We start from the raw sequence: 19,952 nt of genomic DNA, 5'->3' as shown, positions 1-19,952 counted from the left end.
TCCATCAGCCATATGCGTGACAGTGGGGTAGGGGCGGGGTGAGGAATCGACTCATCGGCTGTTCATCCCCAGAGGGGGTTTTTTGCGGATGGAATAAAAAGATGGACTTAATGTACTTGTAGTTTCGGTGGAGCTCCATCACCCGCTCTTCCAGCTCGCGGGTCTGATTGGGAGCGAAGCGGAATTCGTTGACGTAGTCGGCGCTGTGGTCCTCCTGGTCGTAGTCCCCCAGCTCGGCCTGAACGCTGTAGGAGCCCAGGAGGGCGTGAGTGACGAACGAGCACGGAAGCCGACCTGACAGCATGTCGTCCCTCAGCTGCAGACACAGGTAGTATCTGTCAGATGAGACAAGAAGGGGAAGGAGAGGAGGGTGTTGGCAGTCAGACAAGTCTGAACCGAGACAAGCTTGAACTGGTTTTCAGCGCAGTTATTAATCCACGGCGGTTAGTAGCATTCCGGGTCTCATCCTCCAAAAGGAGAAGGGGATTTGGGTTGTTTTGACACCGAGGAAAATATGCCATTTAAATTGCGACAATACTTTCATGTAAACACTCGAGGAAAAAATAAAAATCAGCTGAAGAACTGGCATGTGTGCACAATTTCTCCTCTGAATAACTCTGAAGAGCATCCGACAGCACAGCCAGAAGAGTGACAACTGTCAATGTTGTGTATATAGAGCACGCACCTGGGAGGGGGCGGGGGGGGGGGGCGCGTGTCTTACCTGGTAATATCCTCGGTGAGCTGGGAAGGGTCTGGAGGGTAGAATTTGACCGAGAAGGCAAAGTTCCACGTAGAGTCTGAGGAGAAATTACAACCAGAGGGTTAACCGTCAGCTCTGTGTGGGGAAAAATTGCAAAACAATTTGCAAATACAAGCCATGGCATTGGTTCGTATGCGACTTCACTCATTATCTCTTGGAAAAGGACACTCACTGCGCATCTGCTTCTTGATCTCCTTGGAGGGGTCCAACCAGTTCTGAAAGACAGAAGGCAGAACTCAACAGAGGGCAGACATGGGAACATGGCTAATGCACACCCCGGTGTCACATTTTGCTCTAATTGCCGTCAAGTGTTCCTAATGAAAGCCTTTCCATATGGTTAAATAAAGGATCTGAGCTCTCCCCTGCTGAGCTGTTCAAATGTGCAGCGAGCAGATTTAATTCAAGCATCTTTTTTTTCTGCATGGTTTTGCACACACACAAAAAAACATTCACCACAAGTCGGTTACCTATCTGATCGCATCATGAAGGGGGTGGGGGGGGGGGCACCGTTTCTGATTTGGTCGCTGGAGAATCTCGTCAGCGGCGCAGTGGTGCACACTGACTGGCTCGGAACAGAAGCCCGTAAATCAAGCCGTTTAGCGGCACAGATGCACACAGACGGCAATGAAGAGAGAAATGAAATACCTCCCTCACGTACTCTTAACTTTGCCGTTACCTCCCCGCACGCTCACGGACCCTACCGCTGCATATTCATCTGTTTACGACCGCCGCCAAATGGTTTGTTTGTCGGTTTGTCGGCGGGAATACGGGGCGGGGGGGTTCATGAAACTTGGTGGAAGGGTGTAGTATTGGCCAAAGGTGAACCCGTTAAATGTTGGAGCGGATACACACATTCTTTTTTCACTATTTCTAAACGACCTTGGCGTCTGTGCTCTGGGAGAGTTTCTACAAGTGTAGCTATTGTTGGTCCGGCTGTATGTTTCAGGTGATGGTCTTCATTAGGGTCCTCTTCTTTGTTGGTAGAGAGTAGGCATTTACTTAAAATGTACCTATTTAGTGTGTCATTCAAAAATAAAATATAAAATCAGAAGTGAACAGCAATGAGATTAAATATTTTAAAAACATTCATTAGGAATATTAACTTTTTTTAAGAATGCAAAAAAAGACGAAATAATGAAGATTAATTGTCCACTTTAACTCTGTATCAATGCAGGTTGTGTTAAATTCAGCAAGGGTGAGTTTTACTGCTTATGAATTCAACAATAAGATTGTGTTATTGCTTCTCTGAAAAATGTTTGCAGTCTCACTTCAAGGTCTGTAAGGAGCTCTGAGACTCATCGTTTCAGTCCTCTGAGGTTTAATTATCTCTGCTGTACACACACATTGGACTCCAGCCACACAAATCATTTTCATAGAAGGTCTGAATATGTTTCCCTCTGATCATGAGCTCAAGTTCCTGAGAAATCCCTACACCAGATCATACTTGCACATGTTGGGACTTCCCAATAATACATCATCTCTGGCAATATGTCACTGTTATCCTGTTGTTGTTAAGCTTGACTGCATTCTTCCAGCATTCTTAAGAGCTGCAGAATAACAACTTGGTTCCATAACTATTTAGGCATTCTAATTATGGAGAACGCTACAGCCGATCTTCACAAAGCTAATACCATAACTGCGGCTACATGTTTTAAAGGAGACATATTGTGTTCAGTTTAGGTTCAGACTTCTACTATAAGCTTTAATGTCCAAAACACAATTTATTTATTTTCTCATATTACCTGTAATATGTTTTCTGTGTGTATCAGTTAAACCAATTTTAGTTTATTCTAGTTTCTACCAGTGACTGTGTGACTTTATTGAAGTCCTGATTGGTTGTTCAAAGGCAAACGTTTATGAACAGAGATCTGTGTGCATTTCTCCGTGGATTGAACACTTTGATACTTTCACAGCACCTGGACATCTGTTATGATCAAAAGACATAGAAATCCCACTTTCTACAATATAGGACCTTTAACAATAACTTTGATAGCAGCTCTGAGACTTTGGCTAAACGCCTGACAACACGCTCACAGTGCCAATGCTATTATTTAGCATGTTCCTCTTCTCAGTTCAATGTACTCAGGTTGTTAACATTTGCAAATTAGCACTCAACACAAAGTGCAGCTGAGGCTGATGGGAATGTCATTAGTTTAGACGTGATTTGGTCATAAATCAATGTAATGGATATGGAAATGTTTGCCCCTCTTGTAAATGCCCTGCTCACAGGGACAAAAAGGTCCAAAGTCATACGGACTCATTAGCATCATGGACATCTGAATCAAACTGGATGGCAAGCCACTTGTTTTTGAGTCATTCGTCCAAAGACGATTAGCTGGTCTAGGTGGCACTGGATCAAAAGCCGGGTTATCACCAACGTTTGAACATTTCATCTTCTAGGGACCTTGAATGTCTGGATAAAACGTCATGGCAATACATCCAGTAGTTGAGATATTCAAGTCTGGGCCCAAGGGGTGGGCCAACCAACCCACCGACATTGCAATTTAGTGCTGCTGGCAGGACTAAAATTGAATTAAGATAAATCAGTAAAAAAAGGACTTGCAGGTGTAACTATTTTTTTTTCCTCCTTTGATCCTAGCACGAAGAGGTGTTCGGTGCATGCTACGTAGCTCTGCATTGCCCGTGGTTGCGTGAGCCGACAGCAGTGCTCGCTAACCTGAATCCATCTCGCAGCGGCCGCTTATTATGCTGACAGCCATTTTGGCATCGGGTCTGCCGTCCGTCAGATTGGAAACGAGAGGTTGACACAGCACAGTGCAATTGCTGCGGTCGTGTTGGGCAAACTGCAAGCAGCTGGCAATTTGAACTGCGCCTTCACGTACACACACACACACACTCAAGTTCACCGGCACAAATACACATGCTGCGTCAATGTTTAATCAGGCTACGAAATACTTTTATGAGCCGCAGGCATTTATCGTCCCCCTGAATCTATCTTATATCGGCCGAGGCCAAAGAGCACTCAATTAGCGATGCGCTCGCTGCTGCGTTGCTTAGCTCTCTGCAGAAAAGCAGGAAGAAGTTTTTAATCACGGACTCTTGCTTTTGCAACCCAAGTCCATGAAGCGGTCAAATGGAAGAAATGCTGTCACGGAGCGCCAAGATTGAATCCCTCCTTCCCCAACTGAGGCAGAGAAAGGGCATCTGAGATGACATTTCAATTCGCAGGCTTGTTTGGTCTACCAATCAGCGATGACCGCAGGCAATAGTATCAATCTGCGCTCTGAAAAGCCTGTCTTTGAAGAGGCTGTCACATTTATATAAGCCGTAGCCTTACCTACACTCAGAGAGAGGAACATATTTGAACTTCAAGCCTGTTAACCTCCCGACACCCCCAGTTAACTTGTCTGCTTTGGCCTGAGATCACGATGAATCCAAAGCTTTGTGACACCAAGTCACAACAAAGTATGTACAAGCTGATGACAGTGACAGAGGATATGCTCCAGATGGTAAAAGGGACATAGACTTGTCGTCCTTCTTATCTTCAACAGGCAGGAGGTTTCTCTGTCGCTGGTTGTGCAGTCACATACCCGCCCTGAGGGAGGCCCACATTGGACAAACAGCCCTAAAGCGGTCCCACAGCCAGAACCCACAAGGTCAACTGAAGATAATAAGCCTGGTCTGTGTGCCCCGAAGATGTAAACAAAGATCAGAGGGGGACGCATTCGGACCTTCTACTCAAAATGTCAAGATGATTTGTGAGCCGATTGGTGTTTAGTGTATCTGCGAATGCGTTTATTAAAAGCAGAGATAATGAAACCACAGATGACAGAACCAGTGAACCATAAAAGACGTACAGTATTTCTGATGAGTGAGTCTTTGTCTTTTTTGGGGGGGAAACCAACTCGACACTTTTTCTATTAGTGAGTTAGCCCGGCTGACCTTAAAGTGAGACCATGGGACCTTTGATAGAAGATAACAGTCTAATCCCAAATGTAATATTGAAATGATATATGCAGTAAAACTCCCATTTCTTTCTTTATGACCCTTTTCACATTATATTTACACTATGTTTAGCCGAAGTTCAGTAAACATTACATTTTCTTGCTTTAAACTTAAAACGTTCCCACAGCTATAGGCGTTAAGCTAGTAAACTGGCCTGCTTACATTTTTTACCAAACTCCTGTGCAAATGTTCCTGATATCCAGTCAATGGAGCTTTAAAGGTTCTAAAGATGGGATTAAAAGCATTAATATAGCAGTGAATATATATATTTGCCATGTAAAGATATCGTGGTGTCATGGCATCCTGAGCAGAACAAAACTTTGGCTAGCTAATCGCTGCCAGTCTGCAGCGTTGTTTACATCGTTGTTTACACTGATGTTTACAACCTTTTTGCTGTTAGCGACGTGAGCTGCTCACCGCTGGCTCTGCCGTCGCCTTGTTGAGAGCCGTGTTCCACAGAGAGAAACTTGTAATGATTATTTCTGCCTCCAGAGCTGCTCTGCCTCCATACAAACGTCTCGCAAAGAATAGATGAGTCATATTTAATCGTTTCCTCCAACTGCACCCATTTCCCATTCATCTTTGGCCGGTGCCGACCCATCCAACAAGTGAGAGGAATACAGATTGTTTCCGCTGGCAACGTGTTTGTGCACTGAAACGTCGCGTGAGGTTAACAGTGGTACACGATCCACTGACCTTCTGGGTGTCTGTGTCGGCAAAGGTCATGCCAAAGTAGTCCTTCTCCAACAAGTTGAGGTGCTCACACACCATGTCCATCAGGTTCTGTCCTTTGGAGTGTTTCTGCGAAGACAAAAAACACACAAAAACATGTATGACACAGCAGTGGTAAGAAAGGAACAATGAAAGAGAAGAAAAATGATCTTCTGAATACCATACGTGCAAACGAGTCTGACCCCATTAGACAGCTTTGCTTTGCCAAGATTTCTTTCCTGTCCTGAACAAAGCGGCTCAGCCATTTGTTGTGGCGTCGCAGTCAAACACTTGACTGTGGAAATGGACTGTGAATTGCTGGGGAAGATTGCTCTTTTTGCTGAAGGCAGAGATTTACTCTTCTATTGACAGAGTTCAAGATGAGCATTTCAGGAAGATTTCCATTGCGTTCAAGTGACACGTTCTTGTTTTCACATTCAAGGCAGAGTTTCTTTATGGATTTTTCCAGGATGCACAAATGAGCATTTTTTTCATCACAGTGATGAAGGAGCCTGAGACTAGATTTGGCAGAGATCAGTATATCCCTAGTGTCCAGCCTGGATGTTTAGACGTGTACCAAAATCGAGAGCCGGAGAAGGTAACAATTCAGCATTTAGGCACTAAGTTCATTTTAGCCAATGAGGTATTTCTATAATTGTAATCTGAGCTGAATGTAACACAGAACAACAAGTGAGATATCTTTACTCTATATTTAATAATAATAATGGATTCCATTTGTCGGGCACTCTTCATCTAAGAATCTCAGAGTGCCACAGCGCCAGTACATAGTTAAAACTATAATAAAACAGGAATATTTGAAACAAGTTATAAGAGTCAACTAAAAGTGATAAATGCCTTTCTGAATATAAAGGTTTTTTTTTACTCTATATTTATATTTTAGTGCTTCAGATGCTTTCCATCCCATTCAGGAATAATATACAAAACCATAGTCTTAAAATAATCACGGCACTCAATATCCTCCTCTGATGATGACCCAACTATAAACCAGAATAGCACAAAGGGCCCATCTTTACAGTAACTCCATCCATTGTTAAACAATAAGACCAAGAGACTACTGCCGTGCTAACAGGCTCTGCAAAGCTGTAGTCGGCTGACATCCAATTGGTAATGGATTGGTAATTCATCCAATAACTGATGAGATCTTTCAGTCTGAATGAAATTAGTGGACCGACCCATCACCATATATTTCTATGTATGTAGTGCCTGTCATATTCCACTGATTATAGCAGTTCTTCAAAGGCTTTGCATTCTGTTATAGAATTGAAAAGGCTAAAGATATTCATTGGGTTCGCACACATGCCCCCCAGCTTGAAGGTCATAAGTTCAAAACCTGGTTAGCAAGACTCAAAATGTATTTAATCCCTATGGGGTTTTCATATCCACAGACAGGAATAGCACTAATCTTATTTTGAGTAATTTAATTCCCAAGCCTTGGTTTGTAATGTAATTAACAGAAAGCCATTTACTGCACCGGCAGCCACATTTGGTTGTATCAAGCACGAGAATACTCATATCAAAACAGTTGTCGCTTAAATTTGATATGTATGACGAAATGCATGCACGGGCTCAAACGTCATGTTAAGGTGTAGGTCCAATACTGAGACACACATGCAAAGTATTATGCTCTCTACACACACACATGCTGTGCCTCCTCCGCTGGAGCTTACTGACGAAGAGATGGTGGAAGCGGTTGCCAGGGAAACAGATGCAGTATTATCCGTCTGCTGTCTTGTTTCAAGGCTAAGATTTTGAAAAAAGTGTTTCACCTTTGCCTCATGGAACTCTGGCGCAATACTCGCGACCTGCGTATCTCGCCATGTCGGTCAGTAGTTCCCCGACGGCAACATTTGTCAACGTTAAAGCAAGAGGGCGCTGTGTGACAGCGTAGTTAAATATGTAAATGTACAGTAATGATCTCAGAATGGATACACCCAAGAGAAGGACAGCCTGAAACACCATAATAGCCCCGCTCTGCACAACCGGGGCAGCCATGCTTGACGATGCATAGTCAGGCGGGTTACAGCCCAGTGAGCAGAGGAGAGGGGGGGGGGGAGGACCGGGGGAGGGAAGCGGATATGGGCGTGGCGCCTTCCTCGCGCCCCGGAGGGTCCACGGGGAGGCTAAGTCATGCGTCCATGACAAGAGGCTTAATTAACCCACGAATGCGGCACCTCCCTCCGGGGAGAAGTGTGGCTGGCCTTCCCGCAGCGTCGTCGTAAAACGACTCCCGGAAGCACAACGAATGTTCGGAGCATGGCGTGCGTGACGACAGGAAGTGGATGCTCAAATTTGAATGGCAAACTTGAAAAACAAACACGAGCTGATAGGAGGCTGCTTTTGTACACCCTTCTTTGGCAATGACTAGCAGAGCTGCAAGGGCGGGAACATTTTTACGGGGAGGCGGGGCACTTAAGACATACAAGCTGTCATGAAGATAAAACTAACTATTGTTGTGGCGACACCCAAAAAGGCCCGAAGGTATTTCTGAGTATTTTCTTTTGCAGGGCTGCGAGAGCGGTCGGTGCAAGGGGAGCCTTCCGGATTTTCTAAACCTCACATTTTCGCACATAAAGCGAGGCCCTCCCCCCAACACTACAACAAACACCCACACACACACAAACACGTTTTATGCACGCCTAAGTATCTAAAGAAGTAGCTCATAATAACAACGCTCTTCTATTTTTTGTCCTTGACTGCACCTGGCTTGGATTTCCTAGCCAGTCTGTTAGCGGCCTGTGTTGAAGGTTTTATTGCAATAAATACATAAAAACCTGTGAAGATGATTTTAGTGCCGATACCAAATCAAGACATACACCAAACAATACTTTTAGTCTGGTGAAGAGAAACTGTTGTTTTGTCATTTAACAAAAAACAGAGTGCAATTTTCAAGAGACATTATAATAAAATAAATAAAAGAAGTAGAACTGGTAGAATATATTTTTTAAAGAAAAAAGAATACTTAACCCTCCTGTTACCTTAACATTTACTAACATATTTTACCCTCACATATTCAACCCCTCAATCAAAAAAACAGAAAAAAAAATTAATTAAATTTGTGTTTTTGTTAAGTTGTGTGAGGTTTGTGTGTGTTTTGTTTACTACTAAAAACAGCCTTATTATATAAAAAAAAAAATATTTAATATATTTTGACAGTGAAAAAAAAGAAAACACCGAAAAACAACAATGGGGGGTCAAATTGACCCTAAAGGTAACAGGAGGGTTAAGAAATAGCGGTTTCTTCTATTTTTATGGAAGCGTTGTACAGTGTTATGCAGGAATAAGCAAATCATTGCTTGGGGGATGTGCAAAGGTTCACGGAATAACATATGGCTACAAAGAATATCAGCAAAACACTGAATTAAAAACCATAAAACGCAGGAGAGTTGAACAATGTTTAATAAGTTTAATATCTACAACTCCATGACAATGGCTTCTCACATCTGTTGTGATACAGCTGAACAACACTCGTTGTTTACAATATGGAGTCAGATCTGGAACTATCTGATCAAAGCATGAATAAACAAGCCAAGAAACCTCAGGATGCATTCAACGGCGTCTTACAAAACCGGTTGCCTGACTAGTGGCGACTAAACCCCAAAGGAATTCACCAGAAGACTCAAGGAGGTCCAACGCCGAAACAAGCTTTGTTTACCTTTTGGCAAACATGCAACCTCTTGTTTTTGTGCAGATAGTGAGCAGCGTGACGAAAAAACTGCGGTGTCCAACTCTGACACCTTCTTCCATTACCAAGTAGGATTTGTTGCCGAAAAGTAACCAAACATTAACTGTAAGTGTGGCAGATGGTGGGAGAAGATGGACCATGGGGCCACTAACAAACACTTTCTTCCTCCTGAAAGGGAAGCCAGATTAGAGTGCTGGACAATTTGAAATGCAATGGCTTCTATTTTCCCTTAGGTTGAAGTACGGCTGACAGAGCGTCATCATTAGTGATGATAGCGCTTGTTCTGCATTTGATTTGTGCGTAGAGGGGCTGTGTGAGCGTGTCGCCGCTGTCCCGGCCAGTGAAACACAGCTGATGGACAGATGGACCATCTCGATCTGCTATTTTTCATCTTGGCATAGGCTATGGTTTAAAAATTTGTTAATTTGCAAATTATATTGATTTAGTCGCGAATTAATTTCTGTGGGAATTTCATACACTCTGTCATATTCATTGAATGTGTTGTAACTCTGTCATGATTCCTTCATCTATTGCTTCTGTCCATCCGGGGAGAGAGATCCTCCTCTGTTGCTCTCCTGAAGGTTTATTCCCTTTTTCCCCTGTGAAAGGGTTGTTTGGGAGTTTTTCCTGATCCGATGTGAGGTTCTGGGACAGGGATGTTGTATGTGTACAGATTGTAAAGCCCTCTGAGGCGAATTTGTAATTTGTGAGAATGGGCTGTACAAAATAAACTGAATTGAATTGAATTGTGGGCTATCGCTCCAATATAATTGACTTGGTCATCGCTAATTCTTCTGCTATTTTTGGTGTTCGACACAGGGGAAAATTCTTTGCGGTCCGATTGCTGTCCTCATCTCACGTCAATAAAAGCAGAGTGACCTTAAGTGGGAGGGAAGTACGAACTATTGCCATCGTCATCGCCAACGCATGCACGGCGGTGCTCAAGCGCCTGACTGAATGGATCGGGGACAGGGGAGGCTCAATGTTCCCAGCAAGCAACGGGATGCCTCACGCTTCAAGAAGCAACTCGATTTTCTCCCAAACACAACCTGCCACGACTCCACGAGACAAAGAAAACCTTTTGCAGAAGCTTCTGTCACTTTCTACCTGACAGAGTGAAGTGCGAGAGGTGACTGACACTAATGAGACAAAGGCCTCTCCTCTGACTCTCTCTCTCTCTCTCTCTTTTCCTCTCCCTTAAGCGCACATTAAGTGGCAGAGAGATCGATACGGTTGGCCCTGGGCGAGCCCGCCCGAACATAATGGTGACGCAATTTCCGATTCATGCGCAGCACATCTCCAGCAACCCAGCAGGAGCCGCATCAGACGGTCTCGCCGGAGAGATGCGGAGGCAGGTTACCGGGCCGTGACAGAGGACTGGCTGCCGCCAATTATTACCCCCCCCCCCTCCCCCTCCCCGATTCAACTCCGTCGTCTCGGGTGCAGAGGCAGCGGAGCGAGGCAGACACCTAACAAGATATAAAAACACTCATCTCCACAGTGAAGTAACTGGATATGAATTTTCCTTTCACAATCCCGCAGGAGATATTTCATATTTAAGGCCCGTCCTGCAAGAAGCCGCTTTCTATGGTCATTAAAGCTCCATGATCCCCCGTGCGTTTATTTAAGGCAATGTGCTTTTTTTCTCTCCTTCTTTTTAAATGCATGCCTTCAGTTTCCTCTCCAAGCAAGCGGGAAATGTCCTTTTTTCAAATGGCAGGAGTCTAATCAAAACAGATGGTGGAGGATGAAGACTTTCATGCTTTTTGTGTGTGCATTACAGAGATGTGTGACATTGCTTCGCCGCCCCTGTTGAGCTCCCAGCATGACAACAGCTCTCTTTTTATTCTCCGTGCCTGTTTCATCTGCTCGCGGCAGCAACACACAACACAGACAACTGCCAACAAGAGGACAATAAAAGAATAATACTGCTTTTCAAGTCTTTGTTTGAAGCATGTTAAGGCTAATTCTATAAAAAACACATCACCACAAATAGTTTGTTCTCCTTTTTTTGCTGTGCTTACCTCAATTTCGCCTTCGAACTCGGAGGAGTCCAGCATGGTCATTTTGAAGTGGGCGGTTTTAAGTCGTTTGGAGCCCTTCTGGGGAGACTTGAGGTTCCTGTTTGGGGACGTCTTCTCCGACAAGTCGTCCGTTTCCCTGGGTTCATCCAGATGCTTGAAATTCTGTTCCTTAACATATGTACACAAATGACACAGTTATACATACTTGAGTGGATATCTGAAACAGTTAAAATACGTTGAAGAACTGCATCAGTATCAGGACGGTGCATTAGGTTTAAGCCTGAGAGAAACTTAATGGTGTCGAGTCAGCGTTGTGGCTGTAATATTTTAGGCACTGTGGTTATTCTGCCAATTCCACATACTGAGAAGCATACAGTATAATATACAAGTAATGAAAACTCGTTGACTCAGTTATGTGGCTAACCACTGAATTACAGCGATGCATTTTCTGCATATCACGAACTCGTCAGACTCTCTTGAAACAAAGAATCGGAGGCTCGGCCAGAAGAAGTTTTGCAATATGAAGAAATATTGTATGCTAATGAGGCAACATAAACAAACAAACCCTATTTTTTCTGCCTTGTAATGATATTCAACTTCAGCTCAAACACAAGCGTTGGAACCGGTTGCATCAGCAGTTTGCAAGTTGAAACTTAAATTAAATAAAAATTGGCTGCATCATACGCACACAAACACAAACACAGTTCTCCCATAGACGTTATTAATACAAATTATTAACACTCGGGGTGTGACTGCTGCTTGCTAACTGACAAAACTAACGTTAGTTTGTTGCGTTCACATTAACGAGTAAGAGAGAAATATGAAATACCGTCAACATATCTAATCTGAAAGTTGACCAAATGCTATTTAGTAATAATGTAACTTGGGAAGACATAAAATAACATTGAACAAAAACTATATCATTTACATGACATTGTTATCGTAACAATGTCACACCACGGCTAATAGCATCAGTTAAATTAGCATATTAAACTTCATGAACACTATTAGCTAACTCTCAAACACACATTTTTCTCCATGTGTACATAAAGATTACACGTCAGACTTCTGTTTACAAAGATAGATAGATAGATATATACTTTATTAATCCCCAAGGGGAAATTTGTCGAGTCAAAAGTCACACACACACAACACAAAAAAAAAAAAAAAACCAAAATATAAGAAGAAAAGGGGTTGTCTGGAGGGTGAAGGTGAACTGTTGTAGAGCCTCATAGCCGTCGGCAGGAATGGGGGGTTCCCTGATAATTGAACGGGTTGTTTGTATCTGAGCCTTACATTTTTGACACTGCAGCTTGTGGTGCTACAGATACTTCCTGTGTACCAAATGCGTTGAAATAAGTTAATATTTTCTACGTTTCAGACAGAAAGACAGACAGAGATTTATAGTTAGATGCTGACCTGTTTGGCCATCTTGCTGTCCGAGAAAGAGTGCTGCATGCTTGCTGCTGCCCCCTGCTGTCTGGGAGGGCTCCCACCTTGCTCTCTTCACCTCCGGACTCGGGGCCCTGCCTCTGTCTCGTCAGCAAAGTAACACCAACCTGAGAAGAGACGAAAGGCGGAAACAGAAGCGTTAATGCGTGCTCTCTTTCGGCATCAAAAGAGCCGAGATGACAGCGGGAGACTGCGAGAAATGCTGAACACGAATACCTTCACCCCCCCCCCCCCCAAAATAATAATGCTACTGGTGCCTGAATCACACCTTCATTACAAATTCAAAAAGATACAGCTTACAGAATACAACACAATTTCCACAGACATAATTCACCTTGACGGCTAGGACATTTACTTAATTATAAAATCCCTCACTGAACCAGATAATGATCGTCTATTTAAGCGAGACAAGCTCCAGCACTGGGAAGATGATTACCAAAAAAATGAATTAGGGAATTAGGCCATGGGCACTACTGTCAGTACTCATGGCTATCAATAGTAAATTCCCTTAGTCGCAAAGGTGTTCAATCATCCATGAGTGGGTATGAATGCTTGGAATGCTCCAGCCTTTATAGCTCTATAGTGCAATGGACTATGTCATTGCCTCGATGCATATCAGGCAATATATAAGGTAGCGTAATGGCCCATCTATCTGGATCAATTCAATGATCAATGATCCAGCATCACCCATGGAAAGTGTAAACATCCAAACATCCTCTCAAACATTCGCCTTTATTTTGAAATTCCCACCTCCCAACCTCTTTTCATTCAAAAAGAAGAGCTCATTCTCCATTCAAATGTCTGGAAGAGCCCAGTAAAAAAAAGTAAAATCATATTTTAGTTGCTTTTTGCTTTGTAAAAGATTGTAAGAGATTGTGTTAAACGGGCATATAATACTGTATCATATGGATTGCAGGCCCCTGAGTTATTGAATCTAATATAAATCGTATCATTGTTTACTTTGTAATATCGGGCAGATATCGCATCATTGTCCAATGCATCAATATCTCATCATATTATCACGACAATAGTGATTTACATCCCGAGTAATATGTTGGCTCTCGCCATAGGGTCGTCTTTGATTGGTCTAATTCAATTAACGCCAGACAGCACAACCCAAAGACGCACACTAAAGTGTCACATGTTCAACAGGTGTGTTATTTTTAAAAATGTCCTTTCTGTGTAGCAACTTCCCAACAGCTTCCCCCATCGACTACCTGTACTTCGCTTAGTCAGTTTCTTCACTTTATGGAAACCAATTGGAATTGGATGCCTTGGGTTGCAGGTTATACGGTGTGGGTGGACTGGAGAGGAAAGAAAAGGCGAGCGCAGCCAGTTTTAGAGAGGCGTGACTGCATGTCCAAACAAAAGTCTCACTAGGAAGGTATTAATGATGTTTGTGGGAATTAATTACTAGTGAGAAGAAACTTTTTAATTCACTCTCAAACCGGGTACAGCTCATCTGTCCAAAAGTAACAAATTCCATCTACCAGCACCTCTTAAGTCCATTAATTAACACTGTATATATTGTTTGCTGCCAAAAGCAATACATTTGTGGAGCCCTTCTGCTCAATGCCCCTTTTATGGATTTTATATTACCTCTGCATCTTATGCGATGATTTAAGCACTTTTCTGCAGATCCATTCATTTCGCTTGCATGGTTATGAAAGTCCTGAGTTGTGCTTTCTGGACGCGAAACCCCTTTTCGAGTCGGATTCTGAAAAGCCAATGTGGGGGGGTGGGGGATCTCAACAGATTGCACGTGGTTCAAGGAGGGTAAAAAAACGGATAGTTCCGGCGCTTGATTATGGTTACGGCTGGGCCCGCTGTAAAGTAAACCACACACACACACATGCACACAAAAACACAGCTGTGATCGCATCACAGTATCAAAGAGCCAATTATTCACCCATTCTGATACGCTGAAGACGATTGAGGGAGAAACTGAAGAGCTGGAGAAAGCATGAAAAGAAGCAGGTGTAAAGTCAAAGTCGGTTCCCCCGTTAAGTAGTTTCCCTCCTGTTTAAAAATGATAGGAAAAAGGTTGTACATAACAGTTGCTAGACACAAAAATATAGAATTGGCTGATATTGCTTGTCGACCACTGGTATAGGTGGCCAAAAACGTGATGTGATACATGAGAGCCCATGACGGTTGATTAAAGCACCTCTGTACGAGAAGCCTCTTGTGGCCGATTGCTTAATGTCACCCTCCCCACTCAGTCCTCCTCCTCTGCTCTGCTACTACCACCTCAGTTCTCTCCTTGGGGGACAAAAGCTGAAGTGTGGAGTGTTATTTCCGCACAGGGGGCCTCGCCTTCCCCTCACTGTCTGTTCCAGCTGGGCACCAGGCTATGAATTGCTAAATCAATGCCCCCCCCCCTCACTGGCTAAATCCTGTTGATGACAAATAAACTCACAGATTGGTCGGGTGTCGTGCTCTGGTGGCAAAGGAAGCAGACAGACTCACAGAGCCGCCATGTCTTTTTCAGTTATCGCCTTCGAGTCCCAGTCCGAATCAGTCAAACAGAAAATGACGAGGCGCGCGCCTCAAACAGACGCCGACCACCCACACCCCTCACTTCACATCCATCTGGGTTACATGACACAATGCATTTATCTACAGCCCGCCAGTGCCTTTATACCGGTCTCAGCTGTGCCGTGTTCACGGTGACCAATCACCTGCAAAACCGCCCGATGAACCATTTTCTGTTCCCCACTGTGGCCATTTCTTTCGACCCACGTCGATAGTTAACTGTTGCTTTAAATTGCTTCATCAGTAAAAATCACATAAACCAAAGTCGGTCCGTGGCAAATGGCGTACCTTATTGAGACACCTCGTGAAATCAGATTCATTGCTAAATTAATACGGATTGATGCCAGAGAGCAAGGCCGCGGAGCAGCGCAAATGCATTAGTTTTACGGCGTGGGCACATTACCCACAATTACTGTCCGTCGAGCCGGCGGCCGAGACCTCCGCCGAGCGGGGAAGAAACGGCACCCGCCTTGCAGTGCGGGAACACACCCACGTGTTTCCTCCAGTTGCGCCACTGTGTGCAGCTCACTGACAATGTCGGTCTTTGATATCTGCCATCAGTTAGAATGATTCATCACAGCGGGGGGACTCGGCGCTTCCCTCGGAAGGTTATGAAACGCCACCTTATGCCTACAAGCGCAGCCTCCCCTTGTTTCTCAGAGGTACGCTTTAATCTAAAGCAAGGCAAGCGGAGGGAGAAGCAGAGCGGGAGGGAGCGCGCATGTCTGTAGAAGGGCACTGGCTCGGCTCAGAGATGCAGTTGCCATGGTAACGGCACAGAGTACCCTCTTTTCTTTTTTCTCTTCACACCCGCTCGTCTCTCTTCGGAGGAGCGACTGAGAAATCAGAGCGATGGACTGAACGAAGAGGGGAGGCAAGAAGCCGAAAGAAAAGTTAGCTGCAGCTCAGTGGGTAGAGTGGTCTGGAAAGGAGTGGGCGGTTCGATTCCCCGCATGTCAAAGTGTCCTCCATGTGAGAAACCGAGCCACGAGTGGCTCCCCGGGCGCTTTGTAGAATCCCTCTGCTTCTTTATGCTCAGGCTGGGTTAAATGCAGAGGTCAAATGGCACGTGTGTGCCGGTGTGTATGCGACGTGTTTTTAAGAAATGACAAGAGGGAGGAAAGGAGCTGAGGAAAGGAGCTGAGGTGGTATCGTGCCTCAAAAGGCACGCCTCCCTTACAGTTTGTGGTGGAAAAACTGCACGAAGGGACGGGGAGTTTGAAGCATTACATTACATTACATGTCATTTAGCAGACGCTTTTATCCAAAGCCACTTACAATAAGTGCATTCAACCTAGAGTAAAAACTAAGAACAACAAGAATACAGAAAAGTCTAACTACAAAAGTGCCATAAGTAAGAGCCATTTAAGTGCCACTGAAGTGCTAATCTAGTTTTAGTTAGTTATCAAGCTCCTCTTTCATGGAACCAGCTTCCAATTTCAGTCCGGGAGGCAGACACAGTCACCTCGTTTAAGAGTAGACTTAAGACTTTCCTCTTGTGGACAAACGAAACATACACAACCTCATTCACACTACCCCAATCCACGCCCCCCCCTCCCCCCCCAGGGGTGACAGGGGTGACAGGCCGGGGGACGGGTTCCGTGGCGGCGCTGGACCGGGCTGGCTGTTGCTGGGCTGCTGGTTACCCGCCTTACCCAGGCTTTACCGCTTGCCCCCCCTCCCTCCCTCCCTCCCTTCCCTTCAAATGCAAAGTCATGTCTATGTATGTGCTTAATGGTGTTTTGTTTTTTTTCCCTGTGCCCCCACCCCCTCTAGGGGCAGGTCGGGGGGTGGCTTTTTTTTTTCTCTTCTCTCCTCCTCATGTTGTACTGTCATCAAAAGTTCCTCGTTTGTTTGTGACTCATGAACATTCTTTGGCAATAAACCTGTTTCTGATTCTGATTCTGATTCTGATTCGACAGAGCTTATAGTTAGGGCTGAATCAGGTTCACCTGGTCCAGCCCCTTGATATGCTGCTATAGGCTTATAGCTGCCGGGGGACGTTTTAGGATGCACTGAGTACCTATCTCCTCTTTTTTTTCTCTCCTTAAGGATGAATTTTCATCTCTCAATCACACGTTACTAACTCTGCTTTCTCCCCGGAGTCCTTTTGACTTCACGTCTCATGGGGTCATCGGACCCTATGAGACGGCATAGATCCTATCTGCTGATGGATCATCGAGGTCTGGGTCGTGGAATTCCTGCTCCTGACTACGCCACTGTCCTGTTGAGACTCCGCCCACTGTTGAGACTCCGCCCACTCCTCCTCTCTACCGCCATCTGCCTGATGGATCGTGGAGGTCTCCATTGTGGAATATGCCTACTATGAACTATTCATACACTCTGTCATATTCATTGAATGTATTTTAACTCTAAATCTGTCCTTCTGTACACATTACATCTATTGCATCTGTCCATCCTGGAGAGGGATCCTCCTCTGTTGCTCTCCTGAAGGTTTCTTCCCTTTTTTTCCCCCTGAAGGATTATTTGGGAGTTTTTCCTGGTCCGATGTGAGGTTTTGGGTCAGGGATGTCTATGTGTACAGATTGTAAAGCACTCCGAGACAAATTTGTAATTTGTGAAATTGGGCTATACAAATAAACTGAATTGAATTGAATTGAATTAATCTGTGTTTAATTCCAGATATAGTCAGATATTTTAGTTTCCGGCGAAAGATGTAGAGACTTTCTGCTGTCCTGATGTCAGTGGGGAGCTCATTCCACCACTGAGGAGCCAGGACAGCAAACTAAATGATTAGTGCAGGAGTCACAAGTCGATTGGCTGTTGCCGAGCAGAGCGAACGTGCCGGGGTGTACGGTGTGATCATATCCCGGATGTTCGTAGCACGGTACGCACAGAAGCACAGATGAAAGCCGCCGCCACCGCCGCCGCCGACCGCACCCTCGACCGTCTAACATCTCGCTTCTCATCTGACATCTGAGCCCTGACAGGCACAGTCAGCACTCTTGGGGTCGATACACAACCCTAATTCTGTCGTGCCGTAATCACATTGAACCATTAGCATGCAATGAGCAGCCGAGTAATCACAGAAAACCGCTGCACCGGCAAAATTGGAAGACGCAACACAACGGCTCGCCACGGTGACATCCCCTCGCATCGCTCGGGAGTTATTTGCATTACGGGTTCCAACTGCCGCAGTATGAGAACGAGGGTCTGCAGCCACCAGTCATCACCGAAATGCTGAGAGTCAAAGGCCAAGGAAGATCGTAGTAATGACCTTCCTCTCACTGGATTGCGACTCTCATAGGTGGTTAGACAGCCATGCTTGCTTGGATAGTTTACCTACTTCTTCTTCCACTCTGTTTCCTGGCGCAGTAACGCCATGCGTAGCCTAAAGCGGCGAGTCTATTTGCACCTCCTGTCTTTCTTTCGTTTGTTTTTAGAGACATTTCGAAAGTTTGCTTCAAAGTTGCTTCACAATTGAATAGAAACACGGCGATTGATGACTTACGGCATATACTGTAGATAAGAGATTTTTCAGTTTAGTTTATTGCGATCAGCAAAATATACAAAAATCAAAATTCAACAAAAGAAGGAAGTGGCTAACCGAAAGGGTCAAGGCTGAAGCTATCAAGCTTATAAGTGCTCTAACCTATGATTTCACGAAAAAAACTTATTTCAGAGAACCATATACATATACCTATATATATATACATAAACATATATACATATACACATGTACATACATATACATATACATACATATTCACACACACATATATACCTATACACACACATACATAAATACACACACATACATACACATACACACACACATAAATACACACATACATATTTACATAAAACAATAAACAAAACAAAAAAACTAGTCCCCATTAACCGTTACTTATGATGCGTCATCAATGCTGTTACATATGTACTTCTCCAGTCATGTCTTTACATTTTTTCTTAAATATCACCAGATTTCTACTTTCTTTGATGTCATCAGTTGAATTATAAGGCCAAAGTCCTGTCCCGCTATTGAGCAAAATGGCAGCGACGTTTTGTTCCCGTTGTTTCCTGACACATTAGCAAGCCGCCCGTAGATGAACGTTCTCCAAAATATATTTGAAGGCACTTTTTTTTTACAACTGTCCAGAGAGAATGACGCCATCCGGGATCGATTCATTAGTTGACGATCCCCCCTCCTGCTCTATCCCCCCAATTTGTTCTGCTCCTGTCGACTCTCGCAGTGACCTCACTCGTGTTCAAGATCTTTCATTCTTTCTTTTCTGTCCAAATAAAATCAGCAATTATCTTTCGTCGCTCTGGGTGGGGAAATTCCAAACACCTTGTCAACAACTCCTCTTCCTCCACGGCGCAGGGTGTCAGTGACAGTGCATACTGTCACTCAGAGAGAAGAATGGGTGGGTTCGCAGAAAGGGTCACACTGGAGGGATGCTCTCGTTCCCACGCCGACATCATGCGTACGGCAACACTGACGACAGCCACACACGCATCGTCCCGGGGGGACTTCCTTATCCTAAGACGACGTTTCCTGAGATGACGGTGTCCTCAGGCGATGGCTTGATGACAGATGAGGCCTGAGTTCAGCGCCGCCACAACAACTCATCGAGCCTCGCATTCTTGCAGAGCGAGAGGGAGAGAGAGGGGCAAAAAACACGTTTCCTCTGAGCCGCTGTCGTCACGACACGTGCCTCACCTTGCAAGACGACAGGCCAGGAATGCAGAGCGGCACAAAGTTTGGAACGCAGGCTAAATTAAAAGGACGGCCGCTCACGGACGGAGAGCGTAATCGTCCCGAGAGCCAGCAGTAAAC

General features: G+C 44.6%; 1 protein-coding gene across 1 annotated transcript in view; it reads right to left on the bottom strand.

Moving 5' to 3' along the window:
* Positions 1-19,952, bottom strand: part of LOC130208462 (band 4.1-like protein 1) — a 70,800-nt gene that overhangs the window by 23,399 nt on the left and 27,449 nt on the right. The window contains exons 2-7 of the mRNA XM_056437614.1: positions 12,584-12,723; positions 11,165-11,332; positions 5,423-5,527; positions 933-975; positions 722-797; positions 117-335 (exon numbers count right to left, since the gene is read on the bottom strand). Of these exons, the coding sequence (XP_056293589.1) occupies positions 117-335; positions 722-797; positions 933-975; positions 5,423-5,527; positions 11,165-11,332; positions 12,584-12,622 (650 nt within the window). The 5' untranslated portion in view covers positions 12,623-12,723. The remainder of the gene's footprint in view (positions 1-116; positions 336-721; positions 798-932; positions 976-5,422; positions 5,528-11,164; positions 11,333-12,583; positions 12,724-19,952) is intronic.

Source organism: Pseudoliparis swirei, chromosome 18 (assembly GCF_029220125.1).
Source record: "Pseudoliparis swirei isolate HS2019 ecotype Mariana Trench chromosome 18, NWPU_hadal_v1, whole genome shotgun sequence".
Classification (NCBI taxonomy): Eukaryota; Metazoa; Chordata; class Actinopteri; order Perciformes; family Liparidae; genus Pseudoliparis; species Pseudoliparis swirei.
This window is presented reverse-complemented; position numbering and strand designations above follow the sequence as displayed.